The 21,598-nt window shown below is 44.0% G+C and overlaps 1 protein-coding gene across 1 annotated transcript in view; it reads right to left on the reverse strand.

Annotated features, from left to right (window-relative positions):
• Positions 1 to 7,885: 7,885 nt before the first annotated feature.
• Positions 7,886 to 21,598, reverse strand: part of LOC143774795 (extracellular calcium-sensing receptor-like) — a 72,211-nt gene continuing 58,498 nt past the window's right edge. Inside the window, exons 6-7 of the mRNA XM_077262563.1 lie at positions 9,295 to 9,418; positions 7,886 to 8,796 (exon numbers count right to left, since the gene is read on the reverse strand). Coding sequence (XP_077118678.1) covers positions 7,886 to 8,796; positions 9,295 to 9,418 — 1,035 coding nt within the window. The remainder of the gene's footprint in view (positions 8,797 to 9,294; positions 9,419 to 21,598) is intronic.

The raw sequence follows: 21,598 nt of genomic DNA on the forward strand, positions 1-21,598 counted from the left end.
ACCTGGGGGTTTAAAGTGCTCACTATGCTTCTAGATAAGTTCCTTGGGGGGTCTAGTTTCCAAAATGGGGTCACTTGTGGGGGAGCTCCAATGTTTAGGCACACGGGGGCTCTCCAAACGCGAAATGGTGTCCGCTAAAGATTGGAGCCAATTTTTCATTCAAAAAGTCAAATGGCGCTCCTTCCCTTCCGAGCCCTGCCGTGCGCCCAAACAGGGGATTACCCCCACATATGAGGTATCAGCGTACTCAGGACAAATTGGACAACAACATTCGTGGTCCAGTTTCTCCTTTTACCCTTGGGAAAATAAAAAAATTGTTGCGAAAAAATCATTTTTGTGACTAAAAAGTTAAATGTTAATTTTTCCCCTCCATGTTGCTTCTGCTGCTGTGAAACACCTGAAGGGTTAATAAACTTCTTGAATGTGGTTTTGAGCACCTTGAGGGGTGCAGTTTTTAGAATGGTGTCACTTTTGGGTATTTTCAGCCATATAGAACCCTCAAACTGACTTCAAATATGATTTGTTCCTTAAAAAAAATGGTTTTGTAAATTTTGTTGTAAAAATGAGAAATCACTGGTCAAATTTTAACCCTTATAACTTCCTAGCAAAAAAAAAATTTGTTTCCAAAATTGTGCTGATGTAAAGTAGACATATGGAAAATGTTATTTATTAACTATTTTGTGTCACATAACTCTCTGGTTTAACAGAATAAAAATTCAAAATGTGAAAATTGCAAAATTTTCAAATTTTTTGCCAAATTTCCGTTTTTTTCACAAATAAACTCAGAAATTATCGACCTAAATTTACCACTAACATGAAGCCCAATATGTCACGAAAAAACAGTCTCAGAACCGCAAGGATCCGTTGAAGCGTTCCTGAGTTATTACCTCATAAAGGGACACTGGTCAGAATTGCAAAAAATGGCAAGGTCATTAAGGCCAAAATAGGCTGGGTCATGAAGGGGTTAATAAAGGCATAAAGTAGACAGAGAGAGTGAGACAGTAGAGGTCAATGAGGATTTAGGGGTAGCTGGAATATGCAAGGGGGATATGTAGGGAACTGAGTAGGAGTAACAAATATGCTAATATTCTTAAATGTCTACTGGCAAATGCAAGAAGTTTGACAGACAAAATAAATTAACTGGAGACTCCTATGTCGCGCACAGAATATGATGTGGTGGGCAATACGGAAACCTGGTGTTAGGGTTGGCGGAATGCACCGAATATATATATGAGACAGTAGGTGTGTTCGCAACCCGGGGTACACCGTGCAGAAGAGAAACCTGCTGCTAGTAACAGGCGGTACTATATGGCGGTATAAGCGAACTCTGTTACTTCACAGATTCACTACGAAAAGAGAACGCCGTGCCCTGTTAACCTCACTGGAGATCACAGCTACATAATAGAGCCAACAGTGGTCATGCAGTCAGAATAGCACACAAGCAGCTCCTCTCCAGTGGAGCCGGAATTGTAATGGCTATACGCCAGCCCTGAATCCACATGCACAAAAACTCCTCACCGGAGGTGCCAGTGTTCTAGGGGCTTATTTCAGCCAAACCCTGACCACATATAAGCATGACCACACTGGCGCTAAGCTCTCTAACATTGGTTTGATACTAGTGCATGGCCGTGCGGCCATGCAAACCTTTTCTAGTTTCAACACTCAAGGACCTTCCAAGTGGTCCAGCAGGAAATGCTTCAGGACCTGCGCATGTGACCCCTGACCTCCAATGGGAGGTCATCCTGTGGGCATGCCAAGTATGGGAAAAGCAGGACTTAGTCCCAGAAAGATTTGCTTGCTGCTGCTCAGCGCTGGCTACAAAGGCAGAGCCTGGAAGAACAGTAGTAACCAATTGCCCAGTATCAGCCTGAGTCAGACGCTGGGACCAATGTCTCCGCTGAGCAGGCTCCACTGCGGCTGGAGAGGAATGGGAGACCGCAGCGGGGATGGTTCGAGATTCCCCCTGTGCAGAGGCGGTAACTCGACACCTAACACCTGGCTGCATGAAAGCCATGACTGGATGACAAGCATAGCGGGTTACACTACATGTTTCCATGGGTATGTTTCCACGTTCAGGAAATGCTACGTGTTTGACGCTGCGTAGAGCTGCAGGGTCAAGCACGCAGCATCCAGATGTTACAGCATAGTGGAGGGAATTTCATGAAATCCTGTCTCCACGATGCATGCGGCACACCCGCGGAAACGGGTGTAAGAACGCAGCATGTCCTTACAGTGCTGAAACAATGCAAAGAAAACGCAGGTGACCTCAGGTGCAGATTTGGTCAGGATTTTACCTGCATCAAATCCTGATGCAATCCTGAATGTGGACACACACCCTTAGAAAGGAGAGGAAAGAAAAAAAATGTAGAGGGGTGTGCATGTTCGTAAAAGCCACAATAAAACGTGTGCTCAATGACAACATTGAGGGGAGCAGTGACAATGTACAGTCACTATGGGTAAATGTACATGGGGATGGCAATTATGGAAAGTTGCTAATTTTCTCATGGTTTGTAAGCTTGCGAGCAGGGCCCTCACTCCTCCTGGTATCTATTTTGAACTGTGATTTTTGTTATGCTGTAATGTCTGTTGTCTGTACAAATCACCTGTATAATTTGTAAAGCGCTGCTATATAAATAAAATTATTATTATTAATTATTATTATTGTAGTTTACTATAAGCCTCCTAATATAGCAGAACAGGTAGAGGATGAAATGCTGCAACAAATTAAAAAGACAGCAAACAGTAATAGGGTTCAGCTTGTAACATCAGGCTGCGTGAAGAGTCCACAAAATTTGCTCCCCGCTACCTAGGTCCTTTCAAGGTTCTTGAACAGGTGAATCCTGTTGTCTATCGCCTCAGCCTTCCACCACATTTGAACATCACTGACACCTTCCATGTGTCTCTGTTGAAACCCGTATATATGTCTCGGTCTCCTGGGACTCCTGCTGGGAGCTTGGATATGTCCTAGGACGATTTTGAGGTCAATGCTATTGTCAGGTCCAAGGTGGTGCGTATCTAAATATTTTTTTGGGTGGATTGGAAGGGTCATGGGTCTGAGGATAGGACCTGGGAGCCTATAGAGCACATTTGTGCCTCCCAGCTTATTGCAGCTTTCGAACATGGCAAACTTTGCCTGGGGGATGCTAGCGGGGGGTACTGTTAGACGCCGGGATGCTCCCACTGCACGGGGTAGATTCCAAGCCTTGTCTGCCTCGGCAGTCTCCTATTCAGATTCGGCGCAGCAGGTGCTGCTCAGCATAGACATTGGTCCCAGCGTGTAACTCAGGCTCATGGTATACGGTTGGTTACTGCAGGCTATCCAGCCAAGACCTTTGTAACCAGTGTTATACAGGAGCAACCTCCCACTCTGGAGTCTAAGTCCAGAAATCACCATACTGAGCATGTCCATGAGGTGTCGTCTCATTGGTGGATGGACGCCGCTGCTCTGATTTTGTGGCAGCTCCGGATTGGTCCACGGGCAAGTTCCTGTCCGACTGGACATGAGTCTAGTGTATAAAAGGCTCTCATAGGCACATGCCGGTGTGCTAGTATCATTTATGTGTGATTGTTGCCAGTGGACACACTACCAGTCTGTCTGCATGTGTAGTGTGTCAGTCTAGCCTTGGGACTGTACACATAGGCAGGCAGCTAGCATCGGGGCAATTAGCTGTTGGCTTAGCATCTGGTTCCTATATGTGTTCGGTTTGCCCAGTAGAGTTCCAGAGCAAGCATGACCCTTGTCAGGGTATTATGCTGAGCATCTGTTTAGTTTCTCTGCACGAGTGACACAGCTCAGTTGCAGAGCATCTGTTCCATTTCTGTGTGCGAGTAACACAGCTCAGTGGCAGAGCATCTCTTCCATTTCTGTGTGTGAGTGACACAGCTCAGTTGCAGAGCATATCTTTCATTTCTGTGTGTGAGTGACACAGCTCAGTTGCAGAGCATCGCTTTCACTTCTGTGTGCTAGTGACACAGCTCAGTTGCAGAGCATGTCTTTTGTTTCAGTGTGCGAGTGACACAGCTCAGTTGCAGAGCATCTGTTTAGTTTCTGTGTGCGAGTGACACAGCTCAGTTGCAAAGCATTTCGTTAGTTTCTGTGTGCGAGTGACACAGTTCAGTTGCAGAGCATCTCTTTCTTTTCTGTGTGCGAGTGACACAGCTCAGTTGCAGAGCATCTCTTTTGTTTCAGTGTGCGAGTGACAGCTCAGTTGCAGAGCATCTGTTTAGTTTCTGTGTGCGAGTGACACAGCTCAGTTGCAAAGCATTTCTTTAGTTTCTGTGTGCGAGTGACACAGCTCAGTTGCAAAGCATCTCTTTCTTTTCTGTGTGCGAGTGACACAGCAAAGTTGCAGAGCATCTGTTTAGTTTCTGTGAGCGAGTTCAGTTCATGTGCTCTTCACACTGAGCGGCGTTCAACCCAGTGTGTGCAGGTAATCGCTTTGCCGTGTAGTCCATCATTATTCACTAGTAGCAGTTTTCCATCTCTGCACGGTGGACCCTGGGTTGCGATTGAGCTTTATTATTTATTTTATTTAGTGCAATCCGCCAACCCTAACATTCTAACCAGAAATGCATAAGCTTATACATCCTTAATATTTTTTAGCTTTTTTTTCTTTTTCCCCATGTTTTTAATTGCACAGTAAAAGTTATGTTTTAACAATTTCTCATTAGTTCTGAAGACCAGTCGTTATGGACCTTTCTTCCATTTCTGATATGCGTAGAGAGTCTTTAATTACTTTGTAAGAAAGTAGATATTTTTTATGCTTAGTTGAGACCCGGATGCTGGATTTTTCCATGTTGTATTCTTTTTTTGTTGTAATCCAAGTTTTCATTCATTGGACTTTTCTTCATTTTGTGATTAGGACTAGAGGTGAACTGATGTCTTGCGGGGTCTTGTTACCCTTAGACTAGACCATCGATATCTTATATGCTGAGTTTATACTCGGTGTGGCAGAAAGGCTGTCGAATCAATATTACCATCCTGATAAACCATGCTGAAATGATTGGAATGTGAGATTGGTGAAGAAGACTGAGTTGAGAAGTCATTATCCGCCCATTTTAACAGTTTTGCCTGGCCAGTACAACTCTTTTTGAGATGCCATTATATTACTCTACAGGTCACAGCTAGGCCACATCTACGCTTTTAGGGCTCCTAGGGAGTCACAAACCATTGTATGAATTGGTATCATCATTATTTTGTCTGAAACTGACTATATGGCCACCATAGAAATATAAGAATGGCCAACAGGAGAGACAATCCTGACTACCACTCGTCAGACATCAATAACTTTTTGAAGTAGCTTCCTTTTGTATTGCTGATACATTATCAACCTAGTTTGAGAGTTTGTTTGACTTAGCAGTAATACCATAAGTTGTCCTTTTATTAAACAAATAGGCCATTTTCCTTCTACCACTATACCCAGAAAACATTTCAACTTCCCAACCTCATATTCCCAATAGTACTGATTTTGCTGGGAAAATTCCAGAAACCATACAGCAAAGGGGCAGGGTTACAATTGCCCCACCCAAAAATGGCTGTTCTCAGGGTGATCCAGTGGCAATGGCTTTACAGTTCTAAATTTTTGCCCTTTTAAACATTGATAGTATGTTGGCGGATCATCACTACGTACATAATAGGTTACAGTAATGGGCAATATGTATTCATTATGCCTATTTTTGTATGAATTGTTTATTTAAAAACTCCTCTAGCTAAAACTGTTTTTCCATTAAATGTGAAGAAGGAAAAAATAGAAGCCTTAGAAAAGTGCTGCCAAGTGCTGAGCCACAAAGTTGGGTATCAAAACAAATGAGTGTAGAAAAACTGTTCTTATTTAAAAATGCTATGCCTTTCAGAGCTAAACCTGCTCCTTCCTCCAGCATGTACAAATAATTAATACATTGTGGATGTTTTATATCACCAAAAACGCGGCGATATCAAATATGTGTATGTTTGATTTTTTTTTTATTATTTTATTTTGAATGGGGCAAAAGGGGGGTGATTTGAACTTTTATTTATTTATTTTTTTAAATATTTTTAAAAACATTTTTTTTTTACTTTTTGCATGCTTCAATAGTCTACATAGGAGACAAGAAGCTGCAGTTGTCTGTTCGCCTCTGCTACACAAAGGTGATGATTGGATTGCCTGTGTGTAGTAGAAATGCTCACTTGCTATGAGAACCGAACACCGGATGGTGCTCATAGCAATCTGGCAATGACATAGAGGTCTGCTGGAGACCTCTGGTTGTCATTCCAACCCATCGGTGACCCATGATCACGGGGTCACCGATGGGTTTTTCCGTTATGTAATTCCATGTGTCACTCTCTCATTTATTCATTTTCTCAATGTTCTTTTCTGTATCTTTTACACAGGAATAGTTGCCTAATATCAGTGTGAATCAGGCTTGGTTGACTTATTATTTGGTCTGTGTATGTCTGATGTATGATGGACTGTACCTCAAAGACTCTTCATAGACTAAAGAAATAGAAACACCTATCACATGTACTGATAATCATTAGACAGCTCCTATCTGTAATGGAAAGCATGACAACCCAGCCTCCATGATATTAAACTTATAGCCTTTTAAGTTATGTAAATAGAGAATAACATGTCCAATTAAAGGATCATGCAAATGATTAATCAGCACTGAGTCACATCAGAGTTTGTCGAGTAGTTGTAGACCTTCTGTCTCCATTTTGCCAGTCTATACTTCTTACACTTTTAAGAAGTATTGTATACTATGCATTAAATCTGCAATGATTCTTTACAAGTTTTTATGAAATCTTTAATATCCCTTAGGCACCTCATTTTCTTACGAGTCTCCCTGTACAATAAGTTATGGTGCCTGTGGGTGAAAAACTGAGAATTGAGATAAATGGCAGTTACTGCTTATCATAATAAAAATCATAAAATATTTGCACAGGGAACACCATTGTGTTTGCATGATGCCTCAATGGCACGAAAGCCATGAACACATAGTATCATACTGTGTAATCAGGCACACATCTCACCACATAGAATGCTGTTGCTGTCAGACCATTACACAAGGGTGAAGACCCTGGGGCCACATTTTGAAAAGTACAAAAATAAAACACCTTTCTATTTTTACCGTTACCTTAAAATAATAATAATAAAGCAATGGTCTTGATCAAAAATTTCATTATATTTTGTGTATACGACTCCAAAACAGACTTGTGTCCCCAAATTTATAGATTCCAAGCTCTCAGTCATACACAGACCTTAAAGCTCAAGGAACCTCAAATCCTTCTCTGATACATAAGATGACACCAGTATTGCAAATATCTTTAATAGGAACGGGTCATGTTACATATTCTTCAATGGGTCCCAGAAGCTTCAGGTTTCACCTCTCATGATCTAGTACCAAATAAAAAAAATTGTATTATGAATCATGCAAAAAGTAAAGATTTTTAGTGATCAACCTCAGTGTCGAGCATAAACATGTTTTCATACTTTCAAATTACCAACTATTTTGTGAGATTGATTTTAAAAGTGTATGGAAACATGTACCAAATGGGCAGATGAACCTCTCTGGGCAGATGAAGGAGAAGGCTTATTGGGCACCATTCTTTTCAGAAGCATTTCTTCATTAGCCTTATGGGCCAGAAGATTAAGGACTAGTGGACATAGCTGGACCTGATGATCACCATAACAAAGATCAAATGTTCATAACATCGAAACATTAGGACATGGTGACTTAGAATTTTTGTTTTAGTTTAGTTGACAAAGAATATCTAGAAGTAAATCTCTGGAGTGATATAAGTGAAGGAGGACATAGCTCTCTTCTTCTGTATCTTGGACATTTTCCACTTTTGTATCATGATTAATCCATTTTTTCAAAACAGAGATCCATCCCTTCCCATTCCAAGTTACGTTGTTTTTCTCAACTTTCTCAGAAGATGTTCCTTGGAGTTCATATCTGGTCTAAACAATATCAGGAAACACTTGGGTAGAAACATACAGATAACAAGGGCCCAAGTAGAGAATATTATGGCAAACACCTCCATGGCCACGATGTATTTGCCTCTTGCACTAATAGAAGCTGGGATAAAAGAGATCCATACACTGAGGAAGGCCAACATGCTGAAGGTGATGAACTTGGTCTCATTGAAACTGTCCGGAAGTCTTCTGGCCAAGAATGCTAGAATGAAACTAATGAAAGCCAAGAGGCTAAGATAACCAACCATGCACCAGAAGGCAGTCCGAAAACCCTCATTACACTCAGCAATGATAGTCCCAGGGTATGTTTGAATGTCATTTTCTGGAAATGGAGGTGAAATGGACATCCATAAGGCACATAGGATGAATTGTAACATGGAGCAAAAAAGAATAATTCCATAAGACACCTGGGGCGTAGCCCACTTTTTTAAGCTGCTTCCTGGTTTTGTGGCCATGAAAGCAAAAACCACCATCATAGTTTTGGCTAAGACACATGAGATACATACAGCAAATACCATGCCAAAAGCAGCTTGGCGCAGCAGACATTTATGAGATTCAGGGTAGCCAATGAATGTCAATGAAGAGAGGAAACAAAAGGAAAGACATACCAGGAGAAGACAACTCAAGGAGTAGTTATTGGCTTTGACAATTGGCGTGTCCTTCTTTTTAAGATAGAGACTCAATATGGTAAGCGGTATGGTGAAGGAAGAGAGTCCAGTACCAGCAAGCGTGGCACCCAGAGGCTCCTCAAAGGAGAGAAATTCTACAGTCTTTGCATAACAACAGTTCCTCTGCATGTTTGGCCACTTGTCCCATGGACATTTAGAGCAGTCCAATGAGTCTAAACAGATGAGATTTTCTATTAAACAGTTATTCACAGAAATTAAAGTTATCCTTTAATAAGGAGCTAATTTACAGCTTGCTGTGGGTTCAAACGCTGAGACCACCAGTAATACTTAGAATAGGGCATTGCATTCTGAGAACATGGCTCTACCGAAACCTATCTTGAATGGATTGGAAATGTAGATGCTTAATCTCCATTGTCTTTCATTGCCAATGGAATTGTAGGAGAACACCAAGTCCAGTGCTTAGCTGTTTATACCTTTCCCATAGACAAGGAATGGAGTGGAGATCAAGTATGTGCACTTTTGCTCACCATTCTCAAGATCCAAAGCTTCATTCTCTGTATCACAGGTGGATCCCAAAAGTTGGACTCCCAACGATCAGTAAGTCATCCCCTATTTTGTGGATAGGGTATGTCTTTCAATCCTGAGAGTACTCCTTTACGATCGTTAAAGTATTGTCCATGAGATTCTCAAATGTTTAATGATTGTCATACCAGTTTGGTTTGATATCTCCCCTTGCGGACATGGGATGCAATGATAACAGCAGACAGGTTCTCCTCTTATGGTGGCTTTCCGGAAACCTGGAGCACAGCTCTTGCTGCAGACTGAGGTAGGAATCTATAGACAAAATATAGTTATGTTATCTCACATTTTTTCTGGAGTTGTAGGTGAACTGATCTTTTATGCTTTTTCCATGATTTAAACAGTAGCTTTGCTTGGCATACGGAGTGCTGTGTCTAAGCACAAGCTCAGTAGGAAATCAGAGCTTTAAGAACTAATTTCCATTACTAAACAATCATTTCTACCAACTAAACTTTCTGTGAAAGAATAAAGAATAACTGATTCCTACACATTGTAGAAGAAAATTATTTTTAAATTCATCTAAAAAAGGATGAATGAAAAAAATGTATTCTTAACTTTATGGAAACCAGCCCCGGTAGCATATGAAGTTAAAAGTGAGAACACTGACATGTGGATTCGTGGATCGATATACTCCTCATCTCTGGTGAAATATCCCCAAAACCCGGCCCTCCTCAACACATCCCCACACTCATTTCTAACCCCTGCCACAATCCTCTACACGTTTTCGCAATGATGATAACCTCATACCCATTCATCCAGCCCCCACTCCCCTGGTCCCCTTACCTGGAGCACTATGGAACGCATTCTCTGTCTGCAACAAACTGCCATTCATCCATGACCTCTTCATCACCAACAAACTCTCCTTCCTTGGCATCACTGAAACCTGGTTCACCCCCTCTGAATCAGCCTCTCAAGCTGCAGTTTCCTATGGCGGATTCCACCTCTCTAACACCCCTCGTCCCAGCAACAAACGTGGTGGAGGAGTTGGCTTGCTCCTATCCGACACCTGCTCCTTTACTCCCATCCCGCTACCACCCTCCCCTACTCTTCCCTCGTTTGATGTGCACTCTGTCCGCATTTATTCCCCCTCCAATCTCCAGCTGGCTGTCATCTACCGCCCCCCAGAACTAGCCATCTCCACCTTTCTCGACCATCTCACAACCTGGCTACTTCATTTCCTCTCTGCTGACATCCACATTATCATCATGGGTGACATCAATATCCCCATTGACATTTCCACCTCAGCTGCCTCTAATCTTTTATCACTGACTGCCTCCTTTGGCCTTGCTCAATGGTCCTCTGAGGCCACTCACAAAGATGGTCACACGTTGGACCTCATCTTCACCTGCCTCTGCTCGCTTACTAATCTCTCACCCCTCCCCCTGTCTGACCACAAACTACTGATATTCTCTTCCCTCTCCTCTCCTAGTGCGCAACCCCCACTCCACAAACTCACTCACCCTCGCAGAAATCTCAAACACTTCAATTTACAATGACTCTCTGAGTCCCTTCTCCCTCTTTCAGACATAACCTCCCTTCATGACACAGATGCTGCTGCCACTTTTTATAACACCACAATAACAGCAACACTCTAGTCGGCCACCCTGCTAATGCATAGCAAAACTCGTACTCTCAACATTCAGCCCTGGCTGACCAGCCTGACCAAAGAACTGAGACAGTCTTCCAGGATCGCTGAGCGGAGATGGAAGCAATCCCACTCTGCTCACCACTTCACTGCATGCAAGCAGCCCCTTGCCAGCTTCAAGTCCATGCTCACTGCTGCAAAACAAACTTCTCATCTCTCATATCCTCCCTGTCTCACTAGCCTAAACAGCTTTTCAACACTTTCAATTCTCTACTCCATCCCTCCGCACCCCTTCTCCCTCCCCTCTCATTTCTGCTGAAGACTTTGCCTCTTTCTTTAAACAGAAGATTGATACGATCAGAGAAAGCTTTGTCCCACAGCGCCCAATTCGCCTCTTAGGTCCTCAATCCTGTTACTCCAAAGCCAGCTTTTCCACCATGCCAGAAGATCAGCTCCCCACCCTCCTGTCAAGATCACACCTCACCACTTGCACGCTTGACCGCTCCCATCCCACCTCATCCCTAATCTTGCCACGGTCTTCATCCCAACCCTAACACACCTCTTCAACCTCTCACTCACAACAGGTGTCTTCCCCTCATCCTTAAAAAATGCCAAGATCACACCCATCCTCAAAAAGCCCTCCCTCGACCCATCCTCTGTGTCTAGCTATCGCCCGATATCTCTTCTCCCTTATGCCTCAAAATTACTGGAACAATATGTGTTATGACCTGGTGGTTAGGGAGCAACATGGGACGAGCTCTGAGGAGGTGGTATCTGTACTGACCGCAGTTCCTAATCCTAACACCAACACTAGAAGTAGCCATGGGATGTTCCTGTCACTCCCTAGACACCTCTTCACAGCCTGAGAACTAACTACCCCTAAAGATGGAAACAGAAAGCTATCTTGCCTCAGAGAAAACCTCAAAGGAAAGATAGCCCCCCACAAATATTGACTGTGAGTGGAGAGGGAAATGACATACACAGAATGAAAACAAGATTTAGCAAAGGAGGCCAATTCTAACTAAATATACAGGATAGAAAAGGATACTGTGCGGTCAGTATTAAAAGCTAAAAATCCACACAGAGTTTACAAAAAATCTCCACACCGACTCACGGTGTGGAGAGGCAAATCTGCTTCCCCAGAGCTTCCAGCTAAGCTGAATATATCATACTGACAAGCTGGACAAGAAAAAACACAACATGAGCTGAACGATTAAGTCCACAGCAAGTGGACAACCAAAAGAAAAGCAATGACTTATCTTTGCTGAAATGGACAGGCTATCAGAGAAATCCAAGGAGAGATCTGAATCCAACCAAGAAACATTGACAGCTGGCCCTGGCTGAAGACTAGAGCCAGGCTAAATAGCAGAGCCAGGAGAGACGATAAGTGGAAGCAGCTGCTAATGCTAAACCCAAGGAGCAGCAGTTCCACTCAAAACCACCGGAGGGAGCCCAAGGGCAGAACTCACAAAAGTGCCATTTACAAGCACCGGAGGGAGCCCAAGAACGGAATTCACAACAGTACCCCCCCTTGAGGAGGGGTCACCGAACCCTCACCAGAGCCCCCAGGCCGATCAGGACGAGCCAAGTGAAAAGCACAAACCAAATCGGCAGCATGGACATCGGAGGCAACAACCCGAGAATTATCCTCCTGGCCGTAACCCTTCCACTTGACCAGATACTGAAGCTTCCGCCTCGAAAAACGAGAATCCAATATCTTCTCCACCACATATTCCAACTCCGCCTCAACCAACACCGGAGTAGGAGGATCAACAGAGGGAACCATGAGCACCACATATCTCCGCAACAAAGATCTATGGAAAACATTATGGATGGAAAAAGAAGCTGGAAGGGCCAAACGAAAAGATACCGGATTGATAATTTCAGAAATCTTATAAGGACCAATAAAGCGAGGCTTGAACTTAGGGGAAGAAACCTTCATAGGAACATGACGAGAAGATAACCAGACTAAATCCCCAACACAAAGCCGGGGACCAACACACCGACGACGGTCAGCAAAACGTTGAGCATTTTCCTGAGACAACGTCAAATTGTCCACCACATGAGTCCAAATCTGCTGTAACCTGTCCACCACAGAATCCACACCAGGACAGTCAGAAGGCTCAACCTGCCCTGAAGAAAAACGAGGATGAAAACCAAAATTACAAAAAAAAGGCGAAACCAAGGTAACCGAACTAGCCCGATTATTAAGGGCAAACTCGGCCAATGGCAAGAAGGTCACCCAATCATCCTGATCAGCAGACACAAAGCATCTCAAATAGGTTTCCAAGCTCTGATTGGTTCGCTCAGTTTGGCCATTTGTCTGAGGATGAAATGCTGAAGAAAAAGACAAATATATGCCCATTCTAGCACAAAAGGACCGCCAAAACCTAGAAACAAACTGGGAACCTCTGTCAGACACAATATTCTCCGGAATGCCATGCAAACAAACCACATGCTAAAAAAACAATGGAACCAAATCAGAGGAGGAGGGCAACTTAGGCAAAGGTACCAAATGGACCATCTTAGAAAACCGGTCACAAACCACCCAGATAACAGACATCTTCTGGGAAACAGGAAGATCCGAAATAAAATCCATGGAAATATGCGTCCAGGGCCTCTCAGGGACCGGCAAAGGCAAAAGCAACCCACTAGCACGGGAACAGCAAGGCTTGGCCCGGGCACAAGTCCCACAGGACTGCACAAAAGAACGCACATCCCGTGACAAGGAAGGCCACCAAAAGGACCTAGCAACCAAATCTCTGGTACCAAAAATCACAGGATGACCAGCCAACACCGAACAATGAACCTCAGAAATTACCTTACTAGTCCATCTATCAGGAACATACAGTTTCCCCACTGGACAGCGGTCAGGTTTATCAGCCTGAAACTCCCGAAGCACCCGCCGTTAATCAGGGGAGATGGCAGAAAGAATCACCCCCCCCTTGAGAATACCAACCGGCTCAAGGACTCCCGGAGAATCAGGCAAAAAACTCCTAGAGAGGGCATCAGCCTTCACATTCTTAGATCCCGGAAGATACGAGACCACAAAATCAAAACGGTAGAAAAACAGGGACCATCGAGCTTGTCTAGGGTTCAACCGCTTGGCAGACTCGAGGTAAATCAGATTCTTATGATCGGTCAAGACCACAACGCGATGCTTGGCTCCCTCAAGCCAATGTCGCCACTCCTCGAATGCCCACTTCATAGCCAACAACTCCCGATTGCCGACATCATAATTACGTTCAGCAGGCGAAAACTTTCTGGAGAAGAAGGCACACGGTTTCATCAAAGAACCATCAGAACTTCTCTGAGACAAAACGGCCCCTGCCCCAATCTCAGAAGCGTCAACCTCAACCTGAAAAGGAAGAGAAACATCCACCTGACGCAACACAGGGGCAGAAGTAAAACAACACTTAAGCTCCTGAAAGGCCTCAACAGCCACAGAGGACCAATTCATCACATCAGCGCTTTTCTTCGTCAAATCGGTCAGGGGCTTAACCACACTGGAAAAGTTAGCAATGAAACGGCGATAAAAATTAGCAAAGCCCAAAAATTTCTGAAGGCTCTTCACAGATGTGGGTTGAATCCAATCATGAATGGCCTGGACCTTAACAGGATCCATTTCTATAGCCGAGGGAGAAAAAATGAAACCCAAAAAAGAAACCTTCTGAACTCCAAAAAGGCACTTAGACCCCTTCACAAACAAAGCATTAGCACGAAGGATCTGAAATACCATCCTGACCTGTTTCACATGAGACTCCCAATCATCAGAAAAAACCAAAATATCATCCAAATATACAATCATGAATTTATCAAGATAATTCCGGAAGACATCATGCATAAAGGACTGAAACACAGATGGAGCATTAGAGAGCCCGAATGGCATCACAAGGTATTCAAAATGGCCTTCGGGCGTATTAAATGCTGTTTTCCATTCGTCACCCTGTTTAATACGAACAAGATTATACGCCCCTCGAAGGTCAATCTTAGTAAACCAACTAGCCCCCTTAATCCGAGCAAACAAATCAGAAAGCAAAGGTAAAGGGTATTGGAATTTGACCATGATCTTATTGAGAAGGCGATGATCTATACAGGGTCTCAAGGAGCCATCCTTCTTGGCAACAAAGAAGAATCCAGCTCCCAACGGTGACGAAGACGGGCGAATATGCCCCTTCTCCAAAGTCTCCTTTACATAACTCCGCATGGCTGCATGCTCTGGCACAGACAGATTGAAAAGTCGGCCCTTAGGGAACTTACAGCCAGGAATCAAGTTAATAGCACAATCGCAGTCCCTATGAGGAGGAAGGGAGCTGGACTTGGGCTCATCAAATACATCCTGGAAATCCGACAAAAACTCAGGAACTTCAGAAGAGGGGGAAGAGGAAATTGACATTAAAGGAAAATCACTATGTATCCCTTGACAACCCCAACTAGTCACAGACATAGATTTCCAATCCAGCACCGGATTATGCACCTGTAACCATGGAAAACCCAGCACAACAACATCATGCAAATTATGCAACACCAGAAAACGACAATCTTCCTGATGTGCTGGAGCCATGTACATGGTCAACTGTGTCCAGTACTGAGGTTTATTCTTGGCCAATGGTGTAGCATCAATCCCCCTTAAGGGAATAGGGCTCTGCAAAGGCTGCAAGGAAAAACCACAGCGTCTGGCGAACTCTAAGTCCATTAAGTTCAGGGCAGCGCCTGAATCCACAAATGCCATAACAGAAAAGGACGATAATGAGCAAATCAGGGTAACAGACAAGAGAAATTTAGGCTGTACAGTACTAATGGTAACAGACCTAGCGACCCTCTTAGTACGCTTAGGGCTCTCAGAAATAGCATGAGCAGAATCACCACAGTAGAAACAAAGCCTATTCTGACGTCTGAATTCCTGCCGTTCTGCTCTAGTCAAAATCCTATCACATTGCATAGGCTCAGGACTCTGCTCAGAGGACACTGCCATATGGTGCACCACCTTGCGCTCGCGCAGGCGCCGATCAATCTGAATGGCCAGAGACATTGATTCGTTCAAACCAGCAGGCGTGGGGAACCCCACCATAACATCTTTAAGGGCTTCAGAAAGACCCTTTCTGAAAATTGCTGCCAGGGCATACTCATTTCATTTTGTGAGCACAGACCACTTTCTAAATTTCTGGCAGTATACTTCTGCCGCTTCCTGACCCTGACACAGAGCCAGCAAGGTTTTTTCTGCCTGATCCACAGAATTAGGTTCGTCATACAGCAATCCGAGCACTTGAAAAAATGCGTCTACATTGAGTAATGCAGGATCCCCTGACTCAAGGGAGAATGCCCATTCCTGAGGGTCTCCACGCAGCAGAGAAATGACAATCTTCACCTGCTGAATGGGGTCACCAGAGGAACGGGGTCTCAAAGCAAAAAACAATCTGCAGTTATTTTTAAAGTTCAAAAATTTGGATCTATCCCCAAAAAACAAATCAGGAGTAGGAATTCTAGGCTCTAAAACAGGAGTCTGAATGATATAATCCGAAATACCCTGTACTCTAGCAGCAAGTTGATCCACACGAGACGTCAATCCCTGAATATCCATGCTAGCACCTAACCACTGAGCCACCCAGAGGTAAGGGGAAAAAAAAAGACAAAACAGGCTGCAAAGAAAAAAAAAAATGGCTCAGAACTTTTTTTTCCCCTCTTTTGAGATGCATTCAACACTTTGCTGGCCAGTTGTACTGTTATGACCTGGTGGTTAGGGAGCAACATGGGACAAGCTCTGAGGAGGTGGTATCTGTACTGACCACAGTTCCTAATCCTAACACCAACAATAGAAGTAGCCGTGGGATGTTCCTATCACTCCCTAGACACCTCGTCACAGCCTGAGAACTAACTACCCCTAAAGATGGAAACAGAAAGCAATCTTGCCTCAGAGAAAACCTCAAAGGAAAGATAGCCCCCCACAAATATTGACTGTGAGTGGAGAGGGAAATGACATACACAGAATGAAAACAAGATTTAGCAAAGGAGGCCAATTCTAACTAAATAGACAGGATAGAAAAGGACACTGTGCGGACAGTATTAAAAGCATTAAATCCACACAGAGTTTACAAAAAATCTCCACACCGACTCACGGTGTGGAGGGGCAAATCTGCTTCCCCAGAGCTCCCAGCTAAGCTGAATATATCATACTGACAAGCTGGACAAGAAAAAACACAACATGAGCTGAACGATTAAGTCCACAGCAAGTGGACAACCAAAAGAAAAGCAATGATTTATCTTTGCTGAAATGGACACGCTATCAGAGAAATCCAAGGAGAGATCTGAATCCAACCAAGAAACATTGACAGCTGGCCCTGGCTGAAGACTAGAGCCAGGCTAAATAGCAGAGCCAGGAGAGACGATAAGTGGAAGCAGCTGCTAATGCTAAACCCAAGGAGCAGCAGTTCCACTCAAAACCACAGGAGGGAGCCCAAGGGCAGAACTCACAAAAGTGCCATTTACAAGCACCGGAGGGAGCCCAAGAACGGAATTCACAACAAATATGTCCATCTTGAACTTTCCTCCCACCTCTCCTCCTGCTCCCTCTTTGACTGGAACAATCTGGCTTCCGACCCCATCACTCAACTGAAACTGTCCTAAACTGTAACTAAAGTCACCAATGACCTACTAAATGCCAAGAGCTGTCAGGACTCTGAACATTTTGATTACCTTTTGTGCATTACTGCCCTTTTCCAAGATGGCGTCTTTGGTCTCAAGTGCACTGTGTCTTCCTGCTATATAACTCCACTCCAGCCTTTAGTCTGTGCTAGAGTATTTTGCCTTGCATCCAGCTACTGATGACTCCCTGGCTTTGCACCTGCACCTGCTCCTGTGAACCTGTGTGGAGATCCTGCTACTCAGCTCTGAGTTTCTGCTGCATACATCGGTTTCCAGTAATCCTCCATCTGGCTGCTTGTGTTTGTTTTCATCTGCATTTGCTGGACATGTAAACTGTTGCTGCTCTGCTTAAACCTGAGACTTTTACCCAGACCTCCCTGGTTGAGCTAAGATATTATTTGAACTGCCTTATAAGCATATCTTTCTGTGTTTGGACTACCAAGGACTTATTCGTGTCAAGTATCCTCAAGAATAATTGTGCTTCATAGACTTTCTGTGTGATTGCATTTTCCTCTGAAGTTTCCTATAGACTGCTAAGCTGCGTTTAATATTTACTCCAAGTGTTGTGGACTTGAGTTTCTCTCTGCACCTGTTTGAATCACCGTGTGATAATATAGACTTTACCACTTATAAAACTGTGTCCTGTAGTTGTCTTGTTCCATGCAAAGAGTCTCCTGAGTTATCCCTTATAATCTTTACAGGATACTCTAGCCTCAAAAGAGGAGATTGCTGGAACAATGACTGCAGAAAGCAGACTAGAGCAGGTGTTCTCCATAATTAGATCACTGCAGAAAGATGTGGAAGGTCTGCAAAAGAAGTTTGGAAGCTTTGAACACAATGAACAAGTGTTTGGACAAACTTTGCAGGACTTAAGCACCCGCATGGCAGCCCAGGAAAACAAACTTGCTGGCATAGAGTCCCAGTGTGGACGGGCTTTTCAGGACATAAGCACAGAAATGGCTGCACAAGCGCTTTACCATCTGGGCAACCGCCACCAGCTAGCCCACCTAAGTTGCCCCCATTCAGATTTAATGGTGATCGCGACAAATTTTGTGGCTTTGTGAATCAATGTATGCTATATTTTGATGTGCATGCCGACCGTTTTCCTAATGATAGATCCAAAGTATTGTGTGTACTAATGCTGCTGACCGCACGAGCGCTCGCCTGGGCGAATCCGATAATTGAGTCTCGTGACCCGCGGTTAAATAATTTGGATGATTTTTCGGCCGCTATGGTATTAAGGTTTGATGACCCTAATCGCTGTGCAACCGCTGAATCTGCTTTATTGTCTTTACGCCAGGCTAAACTTTCTGTTATTGAGTACGCTACTGAATTCAGGAGATTAGCGGTAGATACTAATTGGGACAGTTATGCACAATTACCTATTTTTAAAAGGGGTCTGTCTAGCATTGTAAAGGATGAATTAGCTCGCTCTGAATCACCACAAGAGCTAGAAACATTTATACAGCATTGTGTGCGCATTGACATTCGCCTTACTGAGCGTAGGCAGGAGAAATTTGTTGCATATAACCGTATTTCTAACTTTTCCCTTCCTTCCAAAGAGCCTGCAGGTAAAACATCTCGAGAGGTAGAGGAGGTGCCTATGCAAATTGATTCTGTTCAGAGGCACGAGAGTAATGAGCACTGGGAGCATCGCCTTCGAGAAAGTCTATGTTTCTACTGCGGCCAGTCTGACCACTTTATAATCAACTGTCCCAAGTGTCCCAAGCAGCCTAACAAGGTGCTAGCAGCAGTAGGGGAGTATGACTATGATGATGAATCTGACATCTCTGAATGTAGCCTGCCTTTAAACGCTGTATTCCATTCACTTTCTATGACTTCACCAGCCAAGGAGCTAAATGAAAAGAACTCTCACTGTTCTCTCCCAATTAAGATCCTGTGTACAGGACAGTGGATTTCCAGTGCAGCTATGATTGACTCTGGTGCAGATGGCAATTTTATGGATATCGCATTTGCCAAGGAACATGGTATTGAAATTCAGCAAAGAGCCTCTCAAATTACCATGGAAACAGTGGATGGGTCACCTTTAATCTCCGGGCCTGTGGATCAGGAGACCGCACCCCTTGAGATTTTGTGGGAGCCTAATCATCAAGAGCAACTCTCTTTCTTGTTAATTTCTTCTCATTTTCCTGTGATTTTAGGCATCCCTTGGCTGCGTTCTCAGAATCCAACTATCAACTGGGAGACCAAGGAGATTATCTTTCCAACAAGGAGCAACTCAGCATTAACTGAAGCTGTCCCCAAGTCCACAGCTACGGAACCACCGATACAGGTATTTACTTTACCTTCAGCATATAAAGAGTTCTCTGACATCTGTGATAAGAAGAATGCAGATCAGCTTCCTCCACACAGTCATTATGACTGTCCCATTGAGTTGCTTCCTGGGGCAGCTATTCCTTTTGGTAACATATATCCTTTGGCGGCACCTGAGCTTCAACCCTTAAAGGAGTATATTGATGAAAATCTGGCCAAAGGCTTCATAAGTCCTTCTTCTTCACCAGCAGGGGCACCTATATTTTTTGTAAAGAAGAAGGATGGTGTCACGGGGAAACTAGGTGAGTGAGAGCTAAAAACCCGGGCCCCTGCAGTTTCCCTCAGACTAGGGAAATCCTGACTGACCCTCTACCTGGAGTTTACACTGATGGTGTGCATGTCCAGGCCTCGAACCTCACCCTAACTCCTGTAATAACCCTAGGCTCATACCTCCGCCCTCCACCCAGTGAAGAGGTAATATTCCAATACCCACAGATAGAACAGACAAGGATAAAGGAATATATACACCACACCGCAGTCACTCAGGAATACACTATAAATGTGCAGGGCAAAATAAATACAAATATAGGAAGGAGTAAATAAGACAGAGGAAAATACACCACCAGCAACGAATCTCCAAACCAGCTCTCCACTCCAGACCGAGATAACAACGCACAAGAGAGAAGCTATAATCGGCGACGCCCAATGAACAGGAGAACTATTTAAAGGCCATGGGAATGGCCCAGCTCCCAATCCGAGGATCAGGTAAATTAACCCCGGAACAGCTAGACAAAATCTAGCAGACGCCAATGAGCAAATAGTGGTCAACAGCGGAATTACTGCTGTCTGTCGGACGACCTAGTCTGAACAGCGTCCGACATGACAGATGGGTCCCTGAGACCCTGTGTGGACTATCGAGAGCTCAATAAGGTAACCGTACAGAATCGTTACCCTTTGCCTCTGATTCCCGAATTACTGGAAAGAGTCCGCCATGCTAAGGTGGTCTCTAAACTGGATCTTCGTGGGGCTTATAATTTGGTGCATATTCGTCCAGGGGATGAGTGGAAGACAGCATTCCGATGCCGGTATGGACACTTTGAATATCTCGTGATGCCCTTCGGGCTTTGTAATGCCCCTCTTATGTTTCAACACCTTGCTAATGACATTTTCAGAGATTTGTTGGACCAGTTTGTGGTGATCTATTTGGACAATATTCTAATCTTTTCTGACTCTCTACAGGAACATGAAGAACATGTCAAAGCTTTTAAAGACGTCTGAAAGAGAACCATCTGTATATCAAGCCGGAGAAATGCGAGTTCCATCGTTCTGAGATACAGTTCTTAGGTTATATCATCTCTCCCCAGGGGCTGAACATGGAATCTGGTAAGATTCAGGCTATCCTTCACTGGCCGGTACCCAAGAACGTTAAGGAGGTCCAACGTTTTATTGGTTTTGCAAATTTCTACAGACGCTTCATTCGAAATTTTTCTGATATTGTCTGTCCAATTACTTCCTTGACAAAGAAGAAAAAGCCCTTTAAGTGGTCATCACAGGCTCAAGAAGCTGTTGATCGGCTTAAGGTCTGTTTCACCTCAGCACCGGTGTTGATACACCCAGATCCAACACTTTCTTTCATTGTGGAGGTGGACGCTTCTGATAATGCCTTGGTGGCTATTCTCTCCCAAAGAACTGGAGAGAAGGGTCTGCTACATCCTTGTGCTTTCTTTTCCCGTAGACTAACCTCAGCAGAGAAGAATTACCATGTGGGAGACAAGGAATTGCTGGCTGTTGTGGCTTTCAAGGAATGGAGGCATCATCTGCAAGGAGCTGCACAACAGATCGTAGTGCTTACTGACCATCACAATTTAGAGTTCCTCAGGTCCGCTAGATGTCTTTCTCCTCATCAGGCTCGCTGGAATTTATTTTTAAATCAA

The sequence above is a fragment of the Ranitomeya variabilis genome, chromosome 5, assembly GCF_051348905.1.
Source record: "Ranitomeya variabilis isolate aRanVar5 chromosome 5, aRanVar5.hap1, whole genome shotgun sequence".
Lineage (NCBI taxonomy): Eukaryota > Metazoa > Chordata > Amphibia > Anura > Dendrobatidae > Ranitomeya > Ranitomeya variabilis.